Source organism: Cuculus canorus, chromosome 2, assembly GCF_017976375.1.
Source record: "Cuculus canorus isolate bCucCan1 chromosome 2, bCucCan1.pri, whole genome shotgun sequence".
Lineage (NCBI taxonomy): Eukaryota > Metazoa > Chordata > Aves > Cuculiformes > Cuculidae > Cuculus > Cuculus canorus.
The window spans coordinates 113,598,207-113,625,862 of record NC_071402.1 but is presented as its reverse complement, the minus strand read 5'-3'; the positions used below and the strand labels follow the sequence as shown (position 1 = coordinate 113,625,862).

The window sequence follows — 27,656 nt, the reverse complement described above, 5'->3', positions numbered from 1 at the left end:
CTGTATGCCAGGATGTGAATTCACACAGCCTTGCAATCAATTCTCACATGAATAGTTCTGATATCCCAGTAATCAAGGCAGACTTGAGGAAAGAGCATATGACTAACTCCTTTCTCACTGGGCATCAAGAATACCTGTATTGATTCCCTATGCAGAATTCTTTTTTGATGAAAATGCAATCAGATACTTCAGTTTTATGTATTCAAGCTGGGTATTACAACAAGTTAAGGAAAAAAGGAAAAGAAAAAGAGAGTGAAATCAACTTGTGATCTGGTGTCACTTAGAAAGTAATTTAATAATGTCAGTATTTTATTCCTCTAATTAAAACATTCTAACAATTACATCTTCTTATTTAGCTTGGTTTTTTTAACAAAACTTTTTTAGCAAATTCTCTGCTCAAAGACAAAAACATAAATTCTACATGTCCAGATTGCTGTTTTCCTCCTTTATAGGTAGGATTTACCTGTAGGTAGGCCATACCTACAGTGGCATCTTGTCCCTAAATAAAGGAAACAGAGCAAAATTTATCTGTAAAAGTACAGAGCAGTGCATTTTCAAGAATACTGGTATTTGTACTCTTAGGTCACCTCATTTTCAAAAATTAGTATATTAGTCTTTCACTTATTTCTTGTACATTAACCATGAGTTAATGTACAATCAGAATTTGATTCTGACCCCCAACAAATGACTTAAGAATTCACACTCTTCACATCCCAATGCAGACTGCAGTCTGTTGTTGTTCATGATTGTATTTTTGGTTTAGATCATTCACAAAACCCTACAAACCCACAACTAGGCAAATCTTTGTAATATCAAACTGAAAAGCTGCAATAAAGTCTAGAGAATAAACACAAAATGGCCAATGCACCCATAATCTCATGCCACTTTAGCAGTACAGAATAAAAGAAAGTTGATGGAGACGGTCAACTGGAAACGCCTTGATCTTAATTTCATACAGCAAGTAAACACAGACATATGAGTGTTTCAATGTTATCATCATGGTTTCTTGACACTCATGAGTCAATATTTTCTCTTAGGTTTGAAAAAGAATTGATTCAGCCTAAATCATTACAAATATACAAACAAGCCCTTTTCAATAATCTCATATTTTCTTCCTTGCTGAGATTATAAAATATCTTCATTAACTTTGAAATCAAGGATTTGAGATTTAAGCCTGTAGTGTTCCGATATACACTGTTGATTACACTCTAGAAAGAACAGATTACTTCTCTGAACAGACTAACTGCAAAGTCCTAGGATATAGAATGTAAAGTAATATGCCAGTAATATTCCTAGTCGACCAGTATCATCAGAATAAAAAAAAGTAAACTTCCTCCCAAGATCAGATATCTACTTTTTTTTCTCCTTAATACAGAGTCCAGCTTTCTGTATATTTTAAATTTAGTTGGCTCCGTTGTGGGCCACAAAAATAGTCCAATATTGCCAGTGATAATATCTACACACCACAGTTTATTTCAGTTTGTTCAGTGATATGTTTCAATATGGATATATGTTTGATAATTTTCTATTCCACTTATCTCTAAGAAACCAAACCAGGAAAACTATGCATTTATTTACATATTATATAAAGTTGCTGAAAATGACAGAAACTAATTTACAAGGCCATATACTGAAACTAACTGTAGTTTTGATTAATTCAGTTTTCCACGACAATTTTACAGATATTTCTTCTTCATCCCTCTGCGCATAACAATCAAAACTGTATTCTGAGCTCTACATGAGTGTTACTAGAAATTAGAATCTACCAGAGAACAAAAGCTCCACTTAGGGACAATTTTCAAAATTTAAGATTAACCTATACCACAATTTACAACAACACTCAAGACTGTTCTATTCAAACTGTCTTAATACATTTTAATGTTAGTTTTATTTTACTCTGAAAGAAAAGACCTTCAGGAAAACTGGACCGTACTAATGCATCCAATCTTCATAAATAACTGGATGATTGTCCTTTATGCTAAAGACTGACTCAAGATACTCATTTCCAAGTCCCTGACAAATTGATTCAAAGAGATCTAGTAAGTACCTGAGTTACAAGGCTCAACAGAATCAAAGCATGACAATAATCTGTTCTTAATTTTGTTATTTCACTGAAGTATACCTATGTTTTAATTTAGACAAAATAACATCTCAATGAAACTTCATTAAGTGTCCATGTTATCAGAATGGAGAGCAATGAGGACTTAACAGTGATATAATAATAAAAACAAATTCTGTGGAAAAGAAATTCAAATCTTACTTTAAAAATACACATCTCAATCAGGCTTTTGTCAAGTCTATAAAAATAACAATATTTCTTCATAAATTTTCCATATCAGATGGATTGAAACACACTTAATTTCAAGCATGGTCAAGTAAACATGATAAGTTCTAATAAACCTACTCATTTCCTGAAGTATTGAAAAAGATACAATTTAAAAGCTTTTAATTACAATCCTACCATTTTATATTAAAACTGATTTTAAGAAGTATTATACCTCAAGAACCTTTTCAGCTTAAGGATGAAGATTGCTAAACATAATGAATGGAACTGAAGGAAGTCTAGTAAATTTTATTTCCTTTAAGGATTCTAAAAATTTTTTTTTGGCAGAGCTTTTTTGGTGTAGTTGCTGCTATAGCTTGAAGACTAATATTTTCTGAAGATTTTGCCAGGTTATGATAGCATACTTTACACTGTTATTCTATCTAAGAAAAACAATTTCATCCTTCCTTCAGTTTTAAAGACTTCTGAAACCAAGGAAGCATGATGATAGTCTTTTCTTCAGTTCTGTTATGTTTTAACATTATATTAAATAAAAATTGCATTAAAGTTTTTAGAAGTTAATTCTTATCTTTTCATTAACATAAAATACATCGTGATGTTTCATAAAATTATAATATTGACTGGAATAAATCAACAGCTGGTTGGACAAGTTATTTCAACCGTATGTCAGACACTTTTCCAAATTCTTTTTTTCAGGAGAAAAACCCTAAGCATTTGTGCATTTAAAACTTTAAAGTCAAGTCTGACTGCGATTTCAGCTCTAAATAGATATGATTCTTTAATTGTAAAATCATTGTTTGCCAAATAATTTTAACTGATTTGACGTATAAAAAAGCTTCAGACAATTCTGAAAGAAACTTTTAGTCTTACGCTCTTAGTCATATGATTTAGTTTTAGGTAGTCCTTCGAGGAACAAGGAGTTGGGCTCTATGATCCTTGTGGGTCCCTTCCAACTTGAGATATTCTATACTATGGAAAACACAAGGGAATGATGAAGCTTTATCTTGCTTTTGCCCTCCTATAGCTTAGCACTGTCATGTCTGAGAGTGTTTATGCACAACTATTTGCACAAATAAAGATTGCAATTAGCCTTCTACATGAACCAAAATCTTTGGTTACTATTCTTATATCTAAGAAATTATTAACACACTCTGTTAAAAGAAAGAAAAAGAACAGTGAGGTTGAGAAAGTACTCCATTCACCAACAAAATCAACACTCTACCAGCACCAGAACCAAGACAGCAAGGCATTCACTTTACACCTCAAACTTCCAATGCTCAGTTAGTCAGAAAATATTAATGAAAGCTTCTGAACCCACAAGGTTTTTTGAAAGGTGATCTGTAAGATTTAAATATGAACACATCCATCTGCTAAATTACTGATCTATGTTTCTATGATGCACTAAATAAGGAAGGTAAAGTAGGCCTTATACCTTCAACTCAACATATTTGACACTCCTTCCTTTTTACATTACCTACACGTCATGACACAGTAAGACGCGAGTAAGTAGCATAAAGGACATTATATGGGTTTGTGGCCTGTTCTAAGATATAGTCTACAGCACTGTAAATTCTTCTACAAACTCCACTTCCCCCAAAAAGTTCTTATCAAATTTAAAATAAAAAAAACATTTGGATTGAGAGAGAAACGGAAGGTAGTGGTTAAGATAAAAGTGAAGGTCCCAGTTCACACACAAGGGATCACTTCTTCAAGAAGTCAATTAACTTTGCTTTCAAGCGTTCTCAATTCCTACGAAATTTCATTCTAATACATGAAAAAATGTTTGTCACAATCTCTGAAGAATTGAAGATGTTTGAAAGAGAGATATAACAGAAGACTGGCAAGCCTTGCACAAAGCAAGACCTTTTCTTCACAGAAGCACTTGTAACCAAGCATCTCTTCAATATTTAAAAAATAATTAAGAAATACCTAGAGAAAAAAACTTTTAAAGTGAATTTAAGCCATCCATTTAACAATGGGATTAAAATAAGAAGTGAGAAATAAGTTTAACATTTCAGATTTTAATTTGTGTAGAGACTACAGTTCTTGCAAGTGCAGTTACTTCTAACTGTTCTTTTGTGTGGATTCTCTAGGGAAGAAACTGGTTAAATACGTTGGAACTTGCTATAAATCCATACTAATTTTCTGTTACTCAAAGAAAGAGGCCGCAAAGGCAAATCCATCCTAGGCTGGAAAAAAAATTGAGTTAAGAATGAAGTGTTTAAAAAAATATTTTTAATAAATACTAACTGCATAGCTATGAAACAACCTTAGCTACATTCATTTACTAAAAGTGTAAGTAGGTAGAACACCACCACTCAGTGCTACAACAAGGTTAACTTTCAGTCTTCTGAATAATTATTCCATTTAAAAAAAAACCACAAACACAAAACCTTTATCTAAAATATATGATTTATATATTAAAAAAAAACCAAACCCTTGAGCAATAAAATGTTGAGAAAACAGTTGGGAGTAGTGTTTCTGAGTTGGATCTGCATAAAGATTTAGGTGTCCTCATAGTCCTTTCCAGCCACAAAAAGTAAAAGCATCTATCTTTATATATGTGGAGAATATGGCACTAAAATCAGATTTGAAATGCTAAGAACACTGAGCAGAGATCTGGCTTAAAATGCTCCTACCTTCCAGTTTAGCAATCACTGCTCATTTAGGATTCACCGTTGCATACATTACTCACTTCTCTTTTTTTCTTCATAAAAAGGGTAGTTTTGGGGTTTTGTTGTGTTTTGCTTTAATGGTTACCAAATGTTTTCCTTAGAATTGTAAGAGACACCCAGGTTCCAAACCTCTTCTTCAATCCCAGCCTTTTCTCTTCAGGAAAATTTAGCTAGTTAGTATATACTCCCTCCAGCTTCTCTTTGTGAAGCTGTCCTACTGAAGAGGAAAAGAATTAGATGTTTATCACACCACAGAAGGGGAGAATTACTTTGTCACCTATTTTTTTAGTTCATCATCTGGTAAAGCAAAATCTTGAATCCCTGGTGGTATTTATGTATTTAAAAGAAACATAAAAATATTTTAAAATATGTAAATTCTGCAAAAATCCCTTTTTTTGTATGCTTAAATACATTTTGTAAAACTTAGTCTTGCTGTAGAAGTCCCTATTTATAAGTTTCTAATGGAAAAAAAACCAAAAAAGTATATTTATATCCATTGTTATCATAAATTAGCTTGGACAGATTCTAACAGCAGCATTTTTCTTTGTACGGAATGCATGTGAGCAGCTGAGAACTGCAGCTCTTTAGTCTGGCGAAAATAAGGCTGAGGAGAGACTTTATGATCCTCTACAACTACCTGAAAAGAGTTTGTAGAAAGGTGGGTGTCGGTCTCTTTTCCAAGTAACAAGCAAAAGAATAAGAGGAAATGGCCTCAGGCTGCACCAAGGGAGGTTTAGATTGGATATTAGAAAAAATTTCTTCACCAGAAGAGTTGTCAAGTATTGGAAGAGGCTGCCCAGGGAAGTGGTTGAGTCACCGTCCCTGGAGATGTGATGCTTAAGGACATTAGTGGAGAACTTAGCAGTCTATCTTAAAGGTCTTTTCCAACCTAAAGAATTCTGAGATTCTGCATGGTAACCTGCCTCAAACTGAGGTGATAGTAAAAGAGGTTATAGACAAAATTAATCAAATTAACAGAGCCAGCTCACCATGACCAGATAGCGCTCACCCAAGAGGTCAAAAGGAACTAACTAGAGAAGAAAATATCTGTTAATTGTAGTGTGTACTTTGTTTAAAGCTCTCTGCCTTCACAGGAGAAGTTTAAAAGACAGAAAATGTAATGTTATTGGATACTAAGCTTTGAGAAGAGTCAGATGAGGGACTGAAAATCTGGATATTACAGACATCCTAAGCTGAACAAATGAGTAGAAGCTGTTCTGAAGAACAGAACTGGTGGGCACACACAAAGACAGAACCAAGACATTCATTTTAAAGGGATGAAATGTCAAATACACCATAGAGCTTTGAAGATGTCAGTTAGCACATAGACAAAGGACAGCTGGTTGTTCAGCATTCTTAAGCTTTCAAAACGTATTTTATAAGGACCCCTACTAAAGGTTCTTAAAAAATAGGCAGGACTGTTCATATTGCAAAATGTATGGCTAAAGAAGACAACATGCCAGAAATTTATGAAGCATTGTGTGCTCCTTTTTCAGTGGCAAGTACCAGAATAAACAAAGAAATTCAAAGACAGACCCTAAAGATGATGAATCTTCATGTGCAGGTTATTATGCTAGGGAGTAACTATTAACAGTGAAAGTTATGTGTCAAATATCATTTTTCGCCCACATAAATGAAATGTAAATTACTCATCAGTAGCTACTAACTACAGAAACCCATGTATTCTTACATGGCTTCTGAAAAAAAACCAACTCACAGGGGGATGAGAAAGCCTGCAGAAAGCATTGGCACTCGCTTTCCTCCTTCTTATAGTCTTCTCTGGGCACCTACTGCTGAACACAAGACAACGGATTGGATGATGGCTTAGATTTGTTTTGTGCTGAATAGAATGTTTGTGGCAAAACTGAACTCACTCAAGTTTGCAGATCCTACTGTAGTACCCTAACCAGGTGACCCTTCCTCATTTCCTGCTTATTTTACTTGCTATTTACATTCACAATAGCAGAAATTCACTATTGAAAGTAAAAATAACGAATGATGCTTTCTCCTTCTGTCTAGTGCTTTACATTAAAAGACTAAATATGCGAACCTTACAATTACATTTTTCAATAATTCAATTAACAGTAACATCAAATAGTAGCCTCACATTTTTAAAACTTCAACAATCAGCAACATATCAGCAACATGGAAGAGGGAAAAAAATCCTGGTATACGGTTAATAGGTAATTCTCTACTAAAGGGGGAGTTTTATAAAATTTAACACTAAGGATCTGAGTTTTACATTAAAACCAGTGATTAGCATTACAGTCAGTACACAACTAGACTATGAGAACTCACTTGCAATAATGAACTCTGACTACCGCCTTTGATAAGAATTACAATGATGTGCAATTTGACAACAGTGTTATTAGCTGACAAACAACATTTCAAGAGGCTCTTTCTAGGTAAGTCTTCCTGCCTGGAGTTATTCAATAAAAATCAGGTTCAAAAATCTACATAAATATTCCCCAAAGTTCTCATAAAACTGTATCATCCTCTGACAATCTCTCTCAATCCATCTGCATTGTGATTTTCTCATTAAAGTTGTACACCTCTCACATGTAATTTTACTGTTTGGGTCATTTGGATGATGCCCTAAAGGCTTACCTGTTACCAGAACTACATATTATTTTATTCATATTCACTGCAGAAAACAAGAAAAGATATGCAAACAGAAAAGTAATTTATTAGCAAATAGTTCTGCTTTTTAAAGTGAGCACTTCAACCTTGAACTAGAAAATTAAAATGACTAATGAGAAGAACAAAGATTTTTTAAAGCAATTAATACAAGCTCACATTCATCAATTCACCAGGAAAAGAGAGCACTGAAGTGCTGGCCCTCTAGTATAGTGGCAAAGTACAGTAGGATCAAAGATAATCTATGCACAATGCTAACAAGTGCTTAAGAATCAAATCACAATTCTACCAACACAAATCAATCAAAAGCATCCCACTGAAGCCCAGACTGTTTAGAGGGGGGGTGGTTACCGCTTGTATTTTGAAACCCAGGGCATGGATACTGGATAGAAATTTTCAGAACATACTGGAATATAAACAAATGCTAACGTGGAACATCATGATGTATGATAAGAGGATCAATCCACTATGGACACTGGCTCTAAAATGTGCCTTTAATGATCTTTAATAGATAATGCATTAGGTACGAACAGTAGCATTAATGAAGTTCAAAAATTGAACCATTCTTGGGTGATTCCAAAGACATTGTGATAAAGAGTTACTTTAATTAGTCAAGACAATCTGGTGCAGTGTACAAGGTTGATCCATCATCTTCACAGGTACTAGATCTGTGGCATTTAGAAGCAGTAGATTTTTCATTGCTCTTCAGCACACTCCTATTTTGTTTTCTGTCACCTCTTCCCCTTTTTCCCTTTTAGAGCAGGGCCTAATGTCTCTCTGGGAAATTTACAGCAAGGACAGAAGTAGAGAAGGTTCCTTAATTTGCTCCCCTGTCCTTCAATCCACAAAAAATCTAAGAAGGGTCACACCATTAGTTTTTAGACTATTTTATCTACTTCAGGGAATTCCCTTAATAACAGAATATTGGAACACGTCCCACTCTCATCATTATTATCTGATGCAATATCTGACACTGTCCACACCTCCATTCTATTCCCCTTAGTGCCTCCCTTCCTTCCAACCAAAAATGTCTATTTCAGCAACCCATAAAAATCAGACTCCATAGTTTCAACTGTTTAGCCTTCAGATATATTAGTGCTATAGGTTTCTGACTAAAATTCATCATTCATCAAATGCTATAGGTTTCTGACTAAAGGCAAGTCAAGTAACTGCCTAAAAGAGGACACAGCAAAATGTATAGCTACACTGGCACAGGTTGCCCAGGGAAGTTGTGGCTGCCCCATCCCTGGAGGTGTTCAAGGCCACACTGGATGGGGCCTTGGACAGCCTGATCTGGTGGGATGTCCCTGCCCATGGCAGGGTGGTTGGAACTGGATGATGTTTAAGGTCCCTTCCAACCCTAACTATCCTATGATTCTGTGATTTCATAACCTTACTTATGAGACCAAGGATCAAGTTAAGAATCATGGTCCGGTATAAGTTTCCTAGAAGACCACAGTACAAAATACCTCACAATAGTCAAAACATTTAAGAATAGGTAATTTATATACCATGTTAATAGAAACTAAGAAATTCACATCCATTCCTCCTTACTGACAGAAAAATCTAGCAACCTGATTATTACATACCACAACAAAACAATGCACAAGATTCAAAGCAGGAACCAAAAAAACTACCCAAGCCTTAAGGAATAGATTATGTCTGACTTTCTATCCACATGTTTAACCTATACAATAAGTAGATAAACACACAAAGGACAAGGTATCTTAAAAAACTTCTATTTTGAATACAGACTTTGCAATGTTAAATCAGATCTTGCTCTGCTGCAGACATTTGCTCCCACTATAAGTTCTGTTCCTCCAATAACTCCTTACCCAAGTAAAAACCACCAAGACTAATTAACAAAAGGAAAAAAAAACCCTAACACAGATTTCCAGTAGTCCCAAGATTAATCACTAACTGAAGCTATTTGTTTCCTCAATATCAGTGATTTCTTTAAAAAAAAAAATCATCATTCTCAAAATAGCTGAAGATTAATTGTGCTATTAAGTCTCACACTGGTTTTAATGTCCACAATTTTTCTTCCTAAAACATATTAAAAATTCTTGAAGAAAAAGCAATAGTTATTTAGGACAGACACAAAAGATACTATTAACACTCTGAAAGCCAGACTATTAGCTTTAAGCCAAATATAAAAAAGGCAACTGACGGACAAATTCTATTCAAAGCCCATCCTTTCAATATCTGCTATTTTCTAAGTAAACTAATTGCTGTATCAGACAGCAACTGTTGCATAATGTAAAAACAGGTATATAAGGGAAACACCTGACTCATTTATACTCTAACTCGTTAAGATGAAAACAAATAAGAGAACACTCATCCTTCTCTAAAACTGGATTTTCTTCCTGTGGATGCTCGTACGATCAGCTGTCCAAATACTTAACGTGCTCACAGAAAACACATTAAAATTTTTTCTACAGCTATCATCTTTCACATGCGGAACTCAGTGTCTGTGAGAGATTTAATTCTGCAGCACATTAATAGAATATCACTCGAATTCTCCACTGCTAAATTGAAAAGCAATAGAGTGGAAGAGCTCCTATAATACAAAATATTAAAAACATCAATGAGGCAACAGCAAAGATTATACGGGGTTTTTTTGTATTCTTACAAAATATTAATTACTAAAGGCATCCAAAATATGTACCATACACTAGCAGTATCTTATCATAATCTTATGATATTAAAAATATAATATTTGAATATCTGTGCCTCTGTCATACCAAAAAAACTACCTGTAATAGAAAACAGAAGTGTTCATAAAAATGGTAAAAAGCAGATAGAACGTTATTCCTCTGATATCACAAGACATTTGCTGCTTTACAGTGTCTGTCTCCTTTAAATGTTAAAATAAAACTGCTCAAATGCCAACACCTCTATCAGGAAGCACACAGAAAGACTGAGGGGTTGGGAAGAAAAAAGATAAACGTGAGGTATGAGAAAAATGGTGGGACTAAAGAAAAGAGAGAGCAAGAGAGAGACAATGTGTTAGGTGAATATGTCTGAGAATGAACTATCATATGGAACAAACTACATAAAACACAGCAGCCTTCATTCTCCTCCCAAATTCATTTTTTTTTTAACTTAAAAATAAGGTTAATAATAGTGGCTACTTTGGAAGATATGAAAATAATAAGGTAAATACTAATGTTAATATTTTGTCCTTTTACAATCTTTTTGCTACCACCATTTTTATTTGTTTAAAGTCAGTCACAAGAGAAGGCGTCCATCCTTGAAAGCCAGGCAGTGTGGATGAAATGCAAGCTTAGAGAGGCCACAGAGACTCAATGAAAAGCGACTTACATCACTGTCATTGGTACTAAAATATGGTAGAGTTTTTCCACAACGCACAGATTTAATCCCAAAAACTTGTCCAGTGCTGCTCCTTTACTTCCCATCACAATCATCACAGATACTTTCTATATGCCTAATAAAAGCCTTGTGTAATTCTGAACTCCATGCATACTGATTAATTAGCCATAAAACCACACCAGAATAAACTGTGGCCTAGTGTTCACTACAGCATGCACCTCGTTGCCGTTTTATTCACTAGCAGTTTGTGCAAATACGAACATATTATTTACCTCTGTCACGCTTTTGATACAGCAGCTACTTCCAGCTAAAGTTATTGGGAAGTCAAAGAATCAGGAAGTAGACAGACCAAGAGAATTGCAAAAACTCCATTCCTTCATAAATCTAGCCAAATAAATTATTTGGTGAAATGAAAAGGGGGCCCGTGAGACATGTGAGAAACAGAACAATTACAGATGTGTTGGTAACTGGAATCTAGTAGCCCATCCTTGACTAACAGTACCAGATACACTGGTATTTAAAATTATTGATAGTTCACTGGATATCCACAGCAGCTCATTAATAATATTAAGAAAATAATTCCTCTGTGCAGTAAGAAGACCATGAGGATAAACGTAGATCCACAATCTACTTACACTGAGCATAAGGGCAAATACACACAATTAGAGTGAGAGAATTCATTAGACAGAGGAAAATGCTGCTATAATATCCAGCATTCTAGTTACAAAAATACTTTTATAACTCTTAAAGTATTATAATGCCTATAGGTTAATTCTAAAAATAGAATGCTATACTATTTGTTTGTATAATACGTAAAATCGTATAGAAGCATAAACAGCTTCTATACAATAGAAATATAATTAAGTACATCTACTGTACTGAAGCCATTTAAAATCTCAAGCCACTCTATTTCCTAGTTTAATTTTAGTCTACTTAAGGGATTAAAGCACTGTTCACAATAACATCATAAAAAATGAAAAGAGGATTTTTTCATCTTTTGTAATAAAACAGTGGGGAAAGAAATTAAATTTCCTTCCTTATGTTTTTTAAACCTTGTACTCATTTCAGTCAATCAAAACAAGACAGTATGGTATGCAGTGACTCCTCAGCCATAACACTATCAGACACCACGAACCAAAAGTGGTGAGTGCAAGAACAAGAAGATTTTCTGAGCAGATCGAGGAAGAGGAATAGCAACATGTGTGCACAAGTATGTGAGAGAGATGCTTCCTTATTATTATCAAGAAATGCAGTTTTAGTTCTATGCCACTTTTTCTTTTTTTTTCTTTTTTTTGTCTATCTTAGTTTTGCCTAAACTTTGGAATACGAAGGAAGAGACATTAAGATACTTTCAAACATACTGAATGTACTTTAAAATCTGTATTCAGGAACTTAAAAGGGTAGCTAAATTTGCAGAAAAACTGAACAGCTTTGAAGTGAATTTACTGTTCTACACCCTTTACAAACACATCACCTTTGTCATAGTACAAATATGCTTAGCTGGACAATGGTTTTGATAATTTAAAGTCTTTTATGATCATGTTAATGTTAAAATTTTTATTATTGTGTCTCTAGTGTTTCATTGGCTAAATCCATATTAAAATCATCAGAATCATATAAATTGTCACAAAAGATATGAGATCATGTTCTATAACAAATATTATACAAGAATTTTCTAAATCTCCTAAGTGCCAGTCAAAGTAGCATGATAGCAAGATCTATGTTATTGTTAATTCCTAACAGAAAAAAACCCAACACCTTGAAAAAGAATGAATCCAGAACAACAGAGAATGTGTAGTTGTATCACCTCACAGAAGCAGGGCTGTGTTCAGTCAGGGCCACCAACAATTTCAGGGCATACATTGGCAATGGGTCTGGAGCCATTAGAATGTGTTCATACCTGAAAAGGAAAGGGAAAAAGGGTAGCAACAGTAAAAAAAGAAGTCAAGAGATACATTTAAAAATTTGACACTAAAAATAATTCATTTCCCTATTCCAAGCTTTATAATACAATGGAAATACAATGCTGTTTGGAACTCTACAAAGCAATAAACAAGACATACACAGAAACAGAATTTAAAAATCAGAATCAGATTAACTTTAAAAGCAACATTAATTAAAGAACACATTAGTTTTTAGAGAGAGATACACATATTTATTAATATAATTTACATAAAAATATATATTTATTAAAAATTTCTTTTGTCTACACGCATATGTTTGTTCTATTGATCTATATCATAGATTTTTAGATATTAAAAAAACTAATCTTCAAGAGGCAAGTACAAAATGAGCCTCAAAATATTAGGGAGAAGATTTATTGGATGCTCAGAAAGACCATTAACGAACTTATCTATGATTAAGATCTATACTTTGTTTACATTGTGATTTTTCTCAAAATGAAATATTTTTCTTATAGAACATTTGCATTGAGTTTTATATTTGATTTTAGATTTCAAAAAATATTGCTTTAACTACAACATACTTGCATTCTCCAAGTAGTATGGAACAGAACAATACAAAAAACATTTCAAATCAATATTTATTGAGAGCTATGGCAGTACAGATAAAACCACAAGAAAAACATCTAAGAATCACTTCCAAATATCACCTCATGGAACACAGCCTGCTGAAAAATAAAACGAACCTTGCTGTTGCTGCTAACATTCCAGTAAATCTCACCCAACAAACAAAAAATTTTGCTTAAATCCAAATTTATCTGGAAGGCAATAGGATACAAAGATAGAAGAGAGAAAGATGTAAGTATAAAAAACCCGCAGACTCGCCACGTCAAAACACTGTGTGTGATTACAAATAGTGCTACTTTAAACATGTGGAAGCCATAGAATTGGAAGCATTTGTAAAAGAAAAACCACAAAGAATTAATCAAGTACAAATGAAAGGATGGTTTGTGGGAAAATCCACTAGATTATCATGTTTCATGCAACAAAACGCACCACATTTTTTTCTTTTTGGATTCTCAAGGGGGAAGAGGTGGAATCAAGCAAATCACCAAGAACTTTACTTCACATCTTGAGACGCCTAGTGCTGCCTGAACCAAGGAATCTGGATCCCTTCCCACCACCTGCCTGTTGGTATGTACCATACTGTGTGCTAACTCTTCACTGGAATGAAGATTCCCCTCTCCTCAGTCACTACACCTCAGCACTTTGATTTAGACAGGAAGGCAATCTAGAAGGAGGTGTGCTGCTTTCTGGCCAAGTCTCTGATCTAGACAACTAGGAGGGCAAAGCACATCAGCTGTACAGTCTTCATGTAGCCCGTGGAAGTTTCTTCACGGGGGCTAATGTTCCCACACAAGCACACAGCCTATGGGCAATGTGCCACAGCTACTATGTATTAGCTTGAATGTGTAGAGTTGCAAACCACACTGGAGAATCTACACAATTAACTAATTAGAAGACTGTGCTGGCTTCATGTACTCCATGATTAATATCTCTCCCTTACAAATAACAGATTCCAGTTCCTGAAGAAAAATATTTCTCATTGGTAATTAAAAAGCCTCTGTCTTCAAAAGATGAAAATACTTTAAAGCATTAGTAGACACTGATCCTAGAAGCCCTTCATGAGAGAAATATATATTCCTATGAAACATAACCGAACTATTTTGCTTTTTTTTTTTTTCAGAATCCATGACTAAATCTTTTGAGGCAAGCAAAGATTCTATCAGGTGACTTAGGTGCCTGAAGTCATCTGCTCACTGCATAAAATATGGATTTAGGTCTCCAAAATGGTAATAGTAATAACGAATTAATCAGCCACGCTAGCTTAAAAATCCAGCACCTAGCATTATACATGTTTTATTATGAACACATCAATATATTCCCTAAATGAGGTCCACCTTAAGTGATTTTAAGCCTTTTATGTATTACATTTGAGAGACACTATTATTATGCACCCTTAGCACCCTAATTCCTTAGAGTTTAATAAAACAGTCTCACTTTATTTCCTTTTACTTGAAACCCTATTCCCCTCACCCCAGCCTTCCAAAAGATAACATTAGTAAAGGGTATTTCTAAGGGAAGATGTACTGATCCATCAAACCAAATATCATGTGAGAAAATGCAGATTTCTAAAATTAATTTCCTAGCAATTAATCTAAGCACATTGCCTGAATAAATGCCATTAGCAGCTACAAATACATGAATCTTCTGTGAAGGGAAAATATTCTGTGCTTGAAATACTTTGTTAAAAGATGGAGTTCATCCAATGATTTCCCTGCCACTTCAAAACAAAAACCAATTCAGTAACAATGGTATTAGAGAAAATTTTAAAGGCTCTGTAAACTCTGGGTACTACACTGCAAAGAGTAATTTTGTCAATCTTTCCCAAAAGCAACAGTGACACAAAATCCTAGAGATTCAAGGATATAGCTTCTCTTAAGCTTTTTAAAAAGACTAAACATTTTATCAGCAAATTATCTCATGTATCTAGGACTTTGTACTGGCTTGGCAGTCTACAAAGAACAACCTACACAATCTTTCAAATGAAATAAAATTATTTAAACATTCCTCTCCCTTTGCTGGTTCTGGCTGAAATTGCAAATTATGGCATATAATTAGGAATATTAAGAATTAAACTATAAAGAGCTGATGTTTCATTTTCTGATTTAAAAAATCTGGATATGTAATAGAAAGCATCTGCTCTGTATTCATTTTCTCTAGCTGAAAGTTTAATTTTGTTTATGAAAGCACTCAGGAAAATAACCTTTCACTGAACTGAAATAAACTGACACAATTTCATTTAATTTGATCAAAACCGTGTGTGGAAGTTAATTTTCTGATCTACAAATGCACAAATATTTAATGGAATTACCATTTTATTAATGATGCAGAAGAGGAGAAAGAAGGAAGTGGCAATCACTGCATTCCTCTATTTATCTCAAAAGGAAGACCATTTATATTCCATGTGAGGAATCATAGAATAGTTTGCATTGGAAGGGATCTTAAAGATCATCCAGTTCCAACCCCTCTGCCATGTGCAGGGACACCTTCCACTCGATCAGGCTGCTCAAAGCCTCATCCAGCCTGGCCTTGAACACCTCCAGGGATGGAGCATTCACAACTTCCCTCGGCAACCTGGGCCAGGGCCTCACCACCCTCACAGTAAAAACTTTCTTCCCAATCTCTAATCTAAATCTCCCCTCTTTCAGCTTAAAACCGTTACATCTTGTCCTATCACTGCACCCCCTCATGAATAGTCCCTCTCATCTTTCCTGTAGGCCGTTGTGACCAAAATACTATTTCCTGGGTCAGTTTTACATTAAAGCAAATTAACTAAGAAGATACTGAATGACATATATACACAAATGAGTACCATTATAACCTTCCTTAAGGAGAACATTGCACATTAAACCCAGATGTCCCTCTCTTCGATACTCAACAGGTCTCAGTTCTTACAAAGCAGAATTTAAAGGGATGGAAATACCCACTTCCTCACACAGACTCCCATGAACAAACAGCCACTGAATCTCTCTTTTCTGTTTTTGACTGTCCTTCAGCTGAGTCACATTCTGTCCTATCCCTTGTTCAGCAGCAGGAAGACCAAATATCAGCAAACACGTCTTCAACCTCCAAACACAGGCTAGCTGTCTCTTCACTTTCTATCTCAGAGTTTTCAGGTAATTCTTGCTTCCTCATACAGGACTTTATGAGTAGGTTACACTGAATCTTAGACTTTCCTTCTCTCTAGATTTAGGCCAGACCCCTATGCGTTCAGAGAAAGTTTCTTTCAAGAACTGTAGAGAGTGTATTAGGATTCAAATCCTACCTTACATCAACATTTTCCCACCCATACCTAAAACATAGCTAAACAAAACTTCCCTTTCGTGTAATTTTTGACATCCAAAGTAGCTGCTTTGGTCTTTTCTTACTTTCTTTTTGAGTCTTCTCCAAACTGAATTTTGAGGCTTTCAGGTAAAAAAGTGTTCTTTTCTTCAGAAAATCCTCAAACTCTTCTCTGCTTTTTGTTTCCCTTGTGCTTTCTGGCACTGATTACCTGCTCCCCATAGATGAACATATTTACCAGGGGTTGGCTCAAACCACAGGTTCAAGTATGGTATTAAATATGCAGCCACCAGTAAAATCTTTCCAAATCACTGGAAGATTTACATACTGCTTTACTACGCTCCAAAACCAGAGTAAAAATTTATTTATACCAAATTACAATATATTCCAACTATCATAAACTTCAATAATAATTTTCTCCAGATAATCTCAAAGTACTTTTCAATTACAAGTATCCTCACCTCTACTGGTGAGATAAAGGAATTGATTCAAGAATTACTTAAAGCCAGGAACCATGAGCTACTGCAAGACATTTTTATACAACTACAATGAAATGCATGCAAAGATAGCACTGCCAAAATCCCCAATATATATATATAGGATCATATTTAGTCTCAGGCCAAAAAGCCCTGAAACAAAATTGAGCTAATTAGCTTGGAGAGAGGAGTATACTGCCTGTTTCCCTTCTAGCTTGGAATTAGCATGACACTCCTCCCACACCCACCTCAATGAGAAACATTTTATAAACCGGGCATGTCTACAAAGGGCAAGACTCAGAACAAGGACAGAATCTGGTTTCACTTGACTTGAGTCTCTTCCCCTATCTGAAGAAAAGTATCTGACTGCTTTTAATAATGCATATACTCTATTTTTAAAATAATATTTTCAGTTTCTGCTGTAATTCAAAATAATAAATTCTCTGTTTCTGAGAGAAAAAAGATAGTGTGAAGAAAGTTCTAATACTTCCTTCCCATTTTCTCTCACAGAGAAAAGATTACACATCTTGCATAGACAGAATTTTGATCCCCAAATTGTAAGAACATTGTCAGTTAGCAAGAGCTAGTCTCGTTTTTGGGGAAGGCACTCTGTTTCTGACCATAACCCAGCATCCATTCCTCCACCCTTCTGCCACTCGCTTAATGCAGGAGTGAGGAACTATTTCCTCACTTACAGCAGCAGTATTTACAGTTATTAACTTCTGAGAATCACACATTAAAATACACTATAACACTATTAGAATAATGTGAAAGATAAATAATGACTCATCTTTACTGCACTCATCCTAGTTTGTGCTCTCTTTCCTTCTACTCACATAACTCTACAGACATTATCTGCTCACAGTATGGAGAGCTGTGTTTATGCTCACCTGCAAGTCATTTTGAAATGACAGGCATCATTTCACCATAAACCATATAACTGAAACTCCAGCCCACATCTGCCCCCAAGCTGTAGTTTCATCTACTCTGCTGCAGGGTTTCTCTGCTGCTCGGGGCAGCCAGAAAGCACAGCAATTCCGAGGAAATAACCCATAGGTGGATTACAGAGGATTAATTTATCCTGTACTATTCCTTTTTAAAAAGTTACATGCCATTCTGTGTTATTTCAGAACATCTTACATGAGGGTACAATATCGAAAATAGACAAAAAGGATGTTGCTGTTAGACTGTTCTAACTTTATTAGCAGAACAAAGAGGAGTATTTAAATCACAGCCTGAAAGCCAGAGGAAACTTGTTTCACTCCAAGAGCAGCCAGAGGCGCAATATCAGAAATGACTGTCATAGAAGTTGTGTTTGTGTTGTACATGATACAGTAAAGTAAACCTAGAAGAAAGATGTTGGGCAAAGAACTCTGGCAGCAGTCAATAGCTATTCCTCTTTTGGTTTTGCCACTTAAACATAAAAAGGGTAGTTAAAACAAATACGCTGTCAAAATGGATTGAGCATCCAGTTATTCTCTATTACAGGAGCAATATCATACTTACTGAGGAAGCAATGAATCTCTGATGAGAGACAGAAGCTTGCTGTTTGAGTCCAGGCTCTCTCCTTTCTCCTCAGCTATGACCTTGTGGCTTAAAAGCAGTGATGTGGTTTCTGAGAGCAACCGCAAGCTGAAGAGTCTCCATTCCACTTGAAAATAAGGGTGCCAAGAATGTGACCACACTGGAGTCTAATTAAAACAAAATGTGGAATTCACGGAAACTGTAGTTGATGTGGCCACATACTTACCATTCTGACTGTATACCAAAGAAACTAGTGGTGGGAGGACAGAGTCTTCAACCTAAAACAGAGAATAAGGAAGATCTGTCTTAGATTATTCACCAGAGAGGGAGAAGGGGGACCAAAATAGAACAGAGATACAGTATCATCTATGTTTGTTCCACTGTTAGAGCCATTAATAAGAGAGATGAATAATCATGGAAATTAATCTATAATCACACTTACAAAGCCATCAAGTTCACTTTTCTCTAGTGAGACGACATAAAGTTACAGACAGTAACTGCACTTTCAGGTAGAAAACAACAGTAATTTTGGTATAATTCATTTAGAGTGAATTTTAATTTAAAATACAGAATTCCGTGCAGATGTAAGATAGTAAGAACAAAGAGTATTAGAATATCTATTAATCCTTATGCTTTAATCCATAAACTAATCATTGACTCTGTTTTAGAAGAAACACCCTTCTAAAACAAACCTACATAGAACTAAAATAAATCAGTAAAGACGTACTACCTCTAACACAATATCCTTGAGCTTAGTAAAGAATCTTGATAAAATTTTAACTTCTTCCATTAAAATTTAAATTTACAGACTTAAGATTTGAAGTACAAAAAAAATAATCTAGTCAACTCGTTATTGTCCATGAGTGTGTTCCTATGGTTTAATCATCTTTCACAGGACTAATCAGCTTAGCTCCATCTGAAATCAAATTATTTTAAACTTGACTACAACGCAGTTTTAGATATCTAATATTACAAAAACAATGTAGATGTAGTATTCTCTGTAAAAGAATGAATTGCTAAGTAATAAGTCATTGATAAAACATAATTTATTTAGACAGACATGCTTTGGTTTTGGGAAAGAGGATGGATGGACAGCCCTGGAATTTTTAAGTATGCATCATGGATACACATCTCGTCCCTGGACGTATTTATACAAATAAAATTACTGTGTAGGTTCTTACTACGCCATGGACAGGATTCGGTGTTACCAGACTGTGTTATAGTCCCCGACGTGTTTTCTTTTAGGGATTAATACCAGAAGCTAGAATTTACGCAGCTACTATTAAGAAACATCAATAGGAGTTCAAAGTGTATGTGAAAAGGGGTCACTAAACAAAGTTAGCCTCTAGTCAGCAATAACTAGAATTAACAACCATTGCATTGTTAGTTTGTGATCTCTGTTAAATGAACCTCTGACATTAAGGTATTCATATAGTCCAGCTTTTTTTTCCACTTCTGAAAAAAACTACCAAAAGATGCCTTTGTTACATTCTTTCAATAAAAGAGGTAGAGGACTCTGATTAAGACAGGGAAGTCAAACCACTCTTGCAAGTACAAATACCCTTTACAGCTATATAGATAATGTTATATATCATAGATGTAGTGATTTTTATAACACTTCATTATTTCAAAATATTTCATGGCCTTTCCAGTTAATATGCAATAAGATAAATAATAAAACTACACTGCACTCCAACAACTCTATTAGTGCAGGTTTCTAAACTGTTCTACAAATTTTAATTTATCAGTTGTAACATATATTAAGGTAGGACAAAAACAAAGTACATACTTAAGGCCTTCCAGTCCATAAAACCTAAGTTCCAGGTTTTTTATTTATTTTTTTTATTAGGTTCCAGTCCAGTGCAACCTAATACAATGCTTCTCAAATGAAATGGCACTTTTAAGTGGTAAATGAAAGCTATGAGACAGAAAAGAGCCAAAGAAGTAGCTCTTGATTGTCTCAAGCAAAATAGGGCCTCAGAAAACTATGAGTCACTCAGCAGGAGCACCATTGACTCAGACTGATACCAATTAAGATGGCAGTATAAAACAGGACAATGCAATTTCAGTTTCTAAAACTTCAAATCTTCTTTGGCTTTCATCTAGTATTAACAGTAGTCTTCCACATTACTGAACATAGTTAAGACAGTGATAAGGATTTTCTAAGTAAAATATGTTTTAAACTGTCATTGTTAAAAAGATTCTTTAGGCCTTAAATAATTGTAGCGTTTTTTTTCTGACCTTTTTCTAATACAAACTCCAATTTTGGCAAACAAACTGTTTAGAATAGAATTCTCCACAGCAGGTGTTTTCCTCCTGCTAGTTCAATGTGGTGGGGAGAACAACTAAATGGAGCGCTAATCCTATGGAAAATTATGGTTTTGCTGCAAAAGCATATCAGAACACACATGCTGGAGGGAGAAGCAAGTATTGAATTATACGTGAACCTTAAATCAGATACTTCCTAACTCTGCAGCGCTCACCTTCTCTCCATGCCATTTGGGTCACTGTTACTAATGTGTTTATGAACTTGTAAACGAGATAATGAACTAAGCAAGTGATTATTGTAGATATATTTTATATACCTATACAGTACATATATTTCAAATATGGGCATTTTCTAGGGGCATTGAAACAAAGAGAAGAACACTCAAACAAGGATTAATTTCTTCTTTTAAATGACGGCTGACACCTACGTGGAATTTAATTTCCATGCACGCATGAAGATAGTCAGGTATTTTTCTTGTTTCAGTCTTTATCACTAAGATTGCTTACAAAAAAAGTCAGAAATATTCTGCTTTCAGCCTGAACAGACTAGATAGTTATATCTGGCTTTCTACCATCTTCTAAGGAGCCTGATATCCACTTTGTGATAAATCCCTAACTCCACAAAGCCACCATTGTATGTAATGATGGCATTCAAAGGCTATACTGCCACAACTGTGCTGTTATCAGAACGCAAAACAGCAATGAAATACTAGAAACTTCCATACACACTGCATTCAAATCTCCCAGCTATAGTACTTAAATAGAGAAACAAAAAGAAAAAGCAGCTTCAACCTGGTAATCCTGTTTCTGACAATTGGAAAGGAGGAGAAAAGAAGTAGGAGAAATAGACCAAGCATAAAACACAACTATAGTTTTTAAGGAAGTAACTCTTGAGTTAAGAAACTTCCTAAACTGGTGCTGTATCTGTATTTTTGCATTTAATAATGCTTGCTAGCCTTTTCATCCATATATTTGTCCCATCCTACTTTAAATGTATTTATACTTTTAGCATGTGCAATATCTTTAGCATTGAATTCCACACTTCAATTACGCCTTACGAAATGGTACTTCCATGTTTATTTTAAAGCAGCTAACTTGATATCCACTTATTCTTTATTGAAACCATGAAAAATTATTTCCAATTCATCTTTCTCACGCCCTTCATAATTTTGTACTCTCCAGTCTTTTGTTTCCAAGCTGAAATTCTTATCTACTCTGTCCCTCCTCGCATCATCGAGCTGTACTATTTCATGTTAAGCTTCACTCCCTTTGAGAGTGAATGACCACAACCGCATTCAGTATTCAAGGCCTGAGGGCACCACAGACTTACCATGGCATAGCGATGTTTTCTGCTTTTTTGTCTGATCTATTACCAGTCATTTCTAATAATCTAGTTGTCTTCCTGATTACTACTGAGTATAAAGCTATCATTTTCATATAAAAATTAAATAAAAATTATACTAAAAGATCTCCAGAACAATTACAAGTAGTTTAGATCCTGACACTGCATATTCATAGAAGGAATGATTTTCCTCATGTGCATTGCTTGACATTTATCAGTATTGAATTGCATGTCATTTTATTGTCCTTTCACTCAATATCTTGAAGCCTTCTGCAGGTCTTCTGTCAGTTTTAATTTTCACTGCTGTGAATAATTTAGTGTCAGTCAGTTCTGTCACCTCCCTATTGATTCCATTTTTGGGATTAGTTATAAATAGCATATGCTGCAACACTGATCTTTGTAAGGCGAAATTCTTAACACACCTAATCATTTTTAAACCTATCTCTATTCTTTACTTAGTAAATTTAACTAGTTACAAGTTGATCTGCCAGAGGGCAAAAGAGAAGAGCCACTGATGGATTTGAAGAGTCTTTGGTGCGTGACTTTGCCAAAAACATTTTGGAAATCCAAGTATACTATCCAAAACCGGAATATCTGTCTCACTGACACCCTTGAGGGATGAAATGCCATCCAGAGGGACCTTGACAAGCTAGAGAAGTGAGCTTATGAAAACTTCATGAAGTCTAACAAGACTGAGTGCAAGGTCCCACACCTGGGTCAGGGCAACCCTCAGTATCAATACAGGCTGGAGGATGAAGAGATTGAGAGCAACCCTGCAGAGAAGGAGCTGGGGGTCCTGGTGGAGAAGAAGCTGGACATGAGCCAGCAATGTGCACTTTCAGCCTGGAAGGTCAACTGTAACCTGGGCTGCATCTAAGGAAGCATGGCCAGCAGGTCAAGAGAGGTGATCCTGCCTCTTTACTCTGCTCTGGTGAGACCACATCTGGAATACTGCGTCCAGCTCTGGAGCCCTCAGGACAGGACAGACATGGACCTGCTAGAGTGGGTCCAGAAAGATGAGGAAAAACTTTTTATCAGGGCATGTAGCAATAGGACAAGGTGTAGTGGTTTTAAATTAAAAGAGGAGACGCTTAGACTAGACATTAGGAAGAAATTTTTTTTCACTGAGGGTGGTGAAACACTGGAACAGGTTGCCCAGAGAGGTCATAGATGCCCTGTTCCTGGAAATATTTGAGGTCGCTGCAGGGTGGTTGAACTACATGACCTCTGAAGGTCATTTCCAATCCAACCGATTCTATGATTCTATAACATTCACTGATTTCTGAAAGGAAAATTATACTAGTAAGGTATGGACACTCAGAAAAGCTGTACTCACTTTTATACAGTATTTTATTACTTACAAAAATCAGATCTTTTGAAAGCAAGACACAATTTTAATAGAAATTCTTCTGCAAAGTCTGTATGTTACTTTAACCTTTGTAAGGGAAAGAGTGACAAGCCATGGTAGCTAAAGTATTCACCAGCTACTAGAAGGGGCTTGAAAGAGAAAACTGTAATTTCAGTCCTTCTCTGTTTGTCTCCATTGTTCAGATGTGCCTTCTTTGTTAGAAACAAATAAACACTGCCTCAGCCTTACTTAACCTCACCAAGTAAAGTCCAATTTGTACAAGTACCCACTAAAATGCAGTTGTAACACTGCAAGGGCTCCCAGTGGAAGGTTCCAGTACAGTAAATCCCTATTTAGCAGGAGGTTCCCTCCTAAGAATGATGATGGAGAACTAAACTTCCATTCAATTCTGCAAGGATAAACTCAACTATTAAACATATACATGTAACCATCATGTATTAATGAACATGTATTAATAACCAAACATATCCATTATCCCCTACAGCATGGGCTATGTATATATGCATAGCTTAACCCTCTTCTCAAGACCACAGAACTTATACAGTTAACACTACTGACCTAAAAAAATCTCTCCCTTGATTAAAACTGAGTTTTAGAGCTCTTCAGATCAGTGCTTAAGGCCAAATGTCTTTGACATTTGGTGTTACATTGGGTGGACAGAAAAAGTAAAAAGGCTTAAAGCCTGGTGCAGCAGCATTTGTGAACCATGCTGTTTTCAAGTGAAAGTTAGACACAGGAATTAAACTCACACAAAGAAACTATGCCACCCATTCCATGCAGCTATCATATCCAAACTCACAACTGACTAAGCCCATTACTTTACTTGCAGAGATTTTTGTAGAGGGATCTAGTTCTTCTCAGTGTGATTATGTTTAACTTACAACTACTGACAAATATCTTCTCCTTGTCCACTATTCAAAGCAGAACATACCAAAGCAAAGACCATCAGCTCTCAAACCCTTTTTTTTAAGTCCCAGGTAAGATCCACAATATCTAACATCACCTTGACATTTATCCTCATTAAAATTCCACATACAAAGTTACTGCTGAAAGTGACCATGGAATTAAGATCATGCCACCTTCAAACTTCTTAAAGCATTTGCTGGAGGCACAGCACGTTCCTCAATGTTTTAATATTGCCAGTAATCTCTCAGAATGTAATAGAAAAAATAATCCATTGTGTGTTAGAATGAATTGGGGAGAAGGATGACATTTCTAATTTTTTTTTTTTTTTAGGGCTTCAGAACTTCAGAGTCTTCACTGAGGTTTTTTTTATTCTTACTTCTGGGAAGTGACAACACTGATTGACTGACTCAATATGTCAATTAGTACAGAACTGCTTTCACAAAAAAGACTTGTGTCATGTAGATTAGCTCAATGGACAGAAAGCCGCATGAGGTGTAGAATTTTAATCTACTTGAAAAGGGAAAGTGACTGAAGAAATGCTGTACAATACGTTCATATAGTAATTCCCTACACTGATAAAATTAAGGTGTCAGTGGTTAGATCAGAACAGCCTGTGGATGAACACCACCACTGATGCTGAATGAAGAAAAGATTAAGATGAGCAAAAAAAAAAGCACTTCTATAAGTTTCTAACCCTTGTGTTGTCATCTTTGGTGAAAATAATAACTCTTATATTGTCAACCAGTAGATTTCCATGTCACACTGCTTTTCCCTTGACTTCCCATTATGTTCGGAGTGCTTTTATTTTAGCCTGATTTTTAAAAGCAGGTTGCAAAACCTTGAAAAGGAGAATCACTGCTGACAAATTCTGCCCTCAACCAGAAAAGAACTTTCACACTTCAGGTAAAAGATCATCTGTGCATTAGACAGATAATTTTGGGGAGCTGGTTAGAGTACAGAAAGGACTCCCACAGGAACTGCCTGCCACCAGGAGCCTCATCACTGCTCAAAGTGCTCTGAACTAGCATGCGTTCTTTCTTCAGGCAGATAAATATACTTAACAGAGAAAAGAAAAATGCAGATGATGCAGTCAGCAAAAAAATTCTTCCAGATAATTATATCTAAACCTTTAGCAAAATTTGAAAATAAATACTGTTATAACACATTATCTGAATTTCATAAATATTCTTCCAATTTAGGTACATGGAGGAAACGGGCAGCTGGACTTATGTCAGTTTAAGAACCCGGGGTTTATATTCCACTCTAGTCTATAGAGATCCTTCTTGATGGCCTTGAGCATAGTATTAATGTACCTGAAAATCTACAGTTTTGTTAAAACTTGCTGAGTCACACTTACTGTTAGTCTTTACTTTATATCTTGTAAAAAGGCACACAACTGCATGCAAAATGAAATTACTACTAGCTTTCATTTTAGCACTTGAAATTCATTTCCCTTAACTTCATCACACTTAGGAATATATAGTACAGTCAGTCCCCACAGGAATGAATCTCTTAATAAATGACTTCAGGATGATGGTAATTAGAAATTTGATCACAAACAATCAGTTTATTCAATATTCTTTGCTCAGGGTACAAATACAAAGGCAAACCAAACATGAACTAAAACCAGGAACAAGCAATTTCTTTTCAAAGTAGAAAACAATCTCTTAAATTCCTATTAACGTCTAAATTTTGCATTGCAGCTAAACTCAGACCAGAACTGAACTGAAGAACTTACTGGCTCTGCTTGCTTAGAACAAATTTCTCTAAATGAGAAAGCCAGACTTCTGAAATCAGCCATTTCTCTCCTGTAAGAGCTTCCTACTAACCACTGTTACACTTAAATATTGATCCAGAAGCTCGAACGTGTCTTGCTTCAAGTTTTTAGGAAAGCACCAAGTTCCACTGGGTGTTGGCATTTATATTCATAGATTCTAGTCATGCTCAGCGGGTAGCAATTAGAAGATATCCCTGGAGTAAGAGCAGTTCTAAAAATATTCTGTATGCATCATAGAAGATGAAGTACCACTTTCCTCTAAAGTAATGTATGCTGTACATTCAAGTATAATTAGCACACTAGACTTCGTAAATAGTATTAAACTAATTACTGTTTGCACCACTAGTGGCAGATGTGGTTAGAGATTATTAATTACAGTGGACAATTTCTTGAATTTAACATACCAAATAGAAAGCAATTTCTCCACTTTATTTTGTGTCAGAATGGCTATTTGCCGAGTGTCAGGAGGGCCATTTTAAATTAGGAGGAACTGTTACTTATGAAAATGAGCAAGTAATAGATTTTTTTTTTTTCCTCAAAAAAAAAAGCTATTCATTCACAAAGCTATAATCACATTTCGTTAATAACTTGCAATATACACCTATTCTAAATCAGGGAAACTATCCTACAGAAGTGCTGTGTGCCATAAATTTACAAGCAGGAGAGACAGGAAGTTTTTTCTCTGTAGCTACATAAGGTTAATCAATGTGTTCAGATAGATTTTAAATAAACACCTAAAACTTCCAACATATTCAATGAAGTAAATTGTTCCCTAGAAATTTAGATACTTAACTAAAACTCGCCTGCTGATAGTCAGGGCTTACTTAAAAGAGAGTGGGAATAGTCATTCCCTCACTTCAGTATAAGGTTGTGCTCAATGCGGGGATGGGAGAAGGGGAAAAAAATGTTATAAAGGGGAGTTGTCTCCTTGGTGCTGTTATTTCAGGGTAAAACCCCCAGATCATTCAAATTTAAACAGCTATGGGAATTTTATTTAAAGTGCTGGCACAAGGAACTGCAATTTCAGTAAATGTTGATGGCCTCCTAAAGAAATGCTACATATTTCTGTCAATACAGGATACAGTGATAATCCACAGAAGTAAAACAATTCTTTTTAAAAACTGAGGTGATTCTAGAATGATACAGTTATAATACAGTAAATTGCAGGGTAACAGGCATGCAAGGATATATGATAGGTGTTCATACGTCCCCTACATTTACATTTCTTTCCTAGAACATCTTTTGCCACAATGAAGTA

At 35.3% G+C, this 27,656-nt stretch overlaps 1 protein-coding gene across 3 annotated transcripts in view; it reads right to left on the bottom strand.

The window, feature by feature from the left end:
• ULK4 (unc-51 like kinase 4) overlaps positions 1 to 27,656 on the bottom strand; it is a 223,214-nt gene that overhangs the window by 120,041 nt on the left and 75,517 nt on the right. For 2 of the 3 annotated variants that reach the window (XR_008448428.1, XM_009571781.2), the window contains exons 27-29: positions 18,963 to 19,014; positions 18,719 to 18,863; positions 12,737 to 12,829 (exon numbers count right to left, since the gene is read on the bottom strand). Coding sequence is in view for 1 of the 3 variants with exons in the window: in XM_009571781.2 (XP_009570076.2) it covers positions 12,737 to 12,829; positions 18,719 to 18,863; positions 18,963 to 19,014 (290 nt within the window). In the remaining 2 variants the exon portion in view is untranslated. Of the gene's footprint in view, positions 1 to 12,736; positions 12,830 to 18,718; positions 18,897 to 18,962; positions 19,015 to 27,656 lie in introns of all 3 variants that reach the window. The other variant, XR_008448427.1, reaches the window with a different exon arrangement.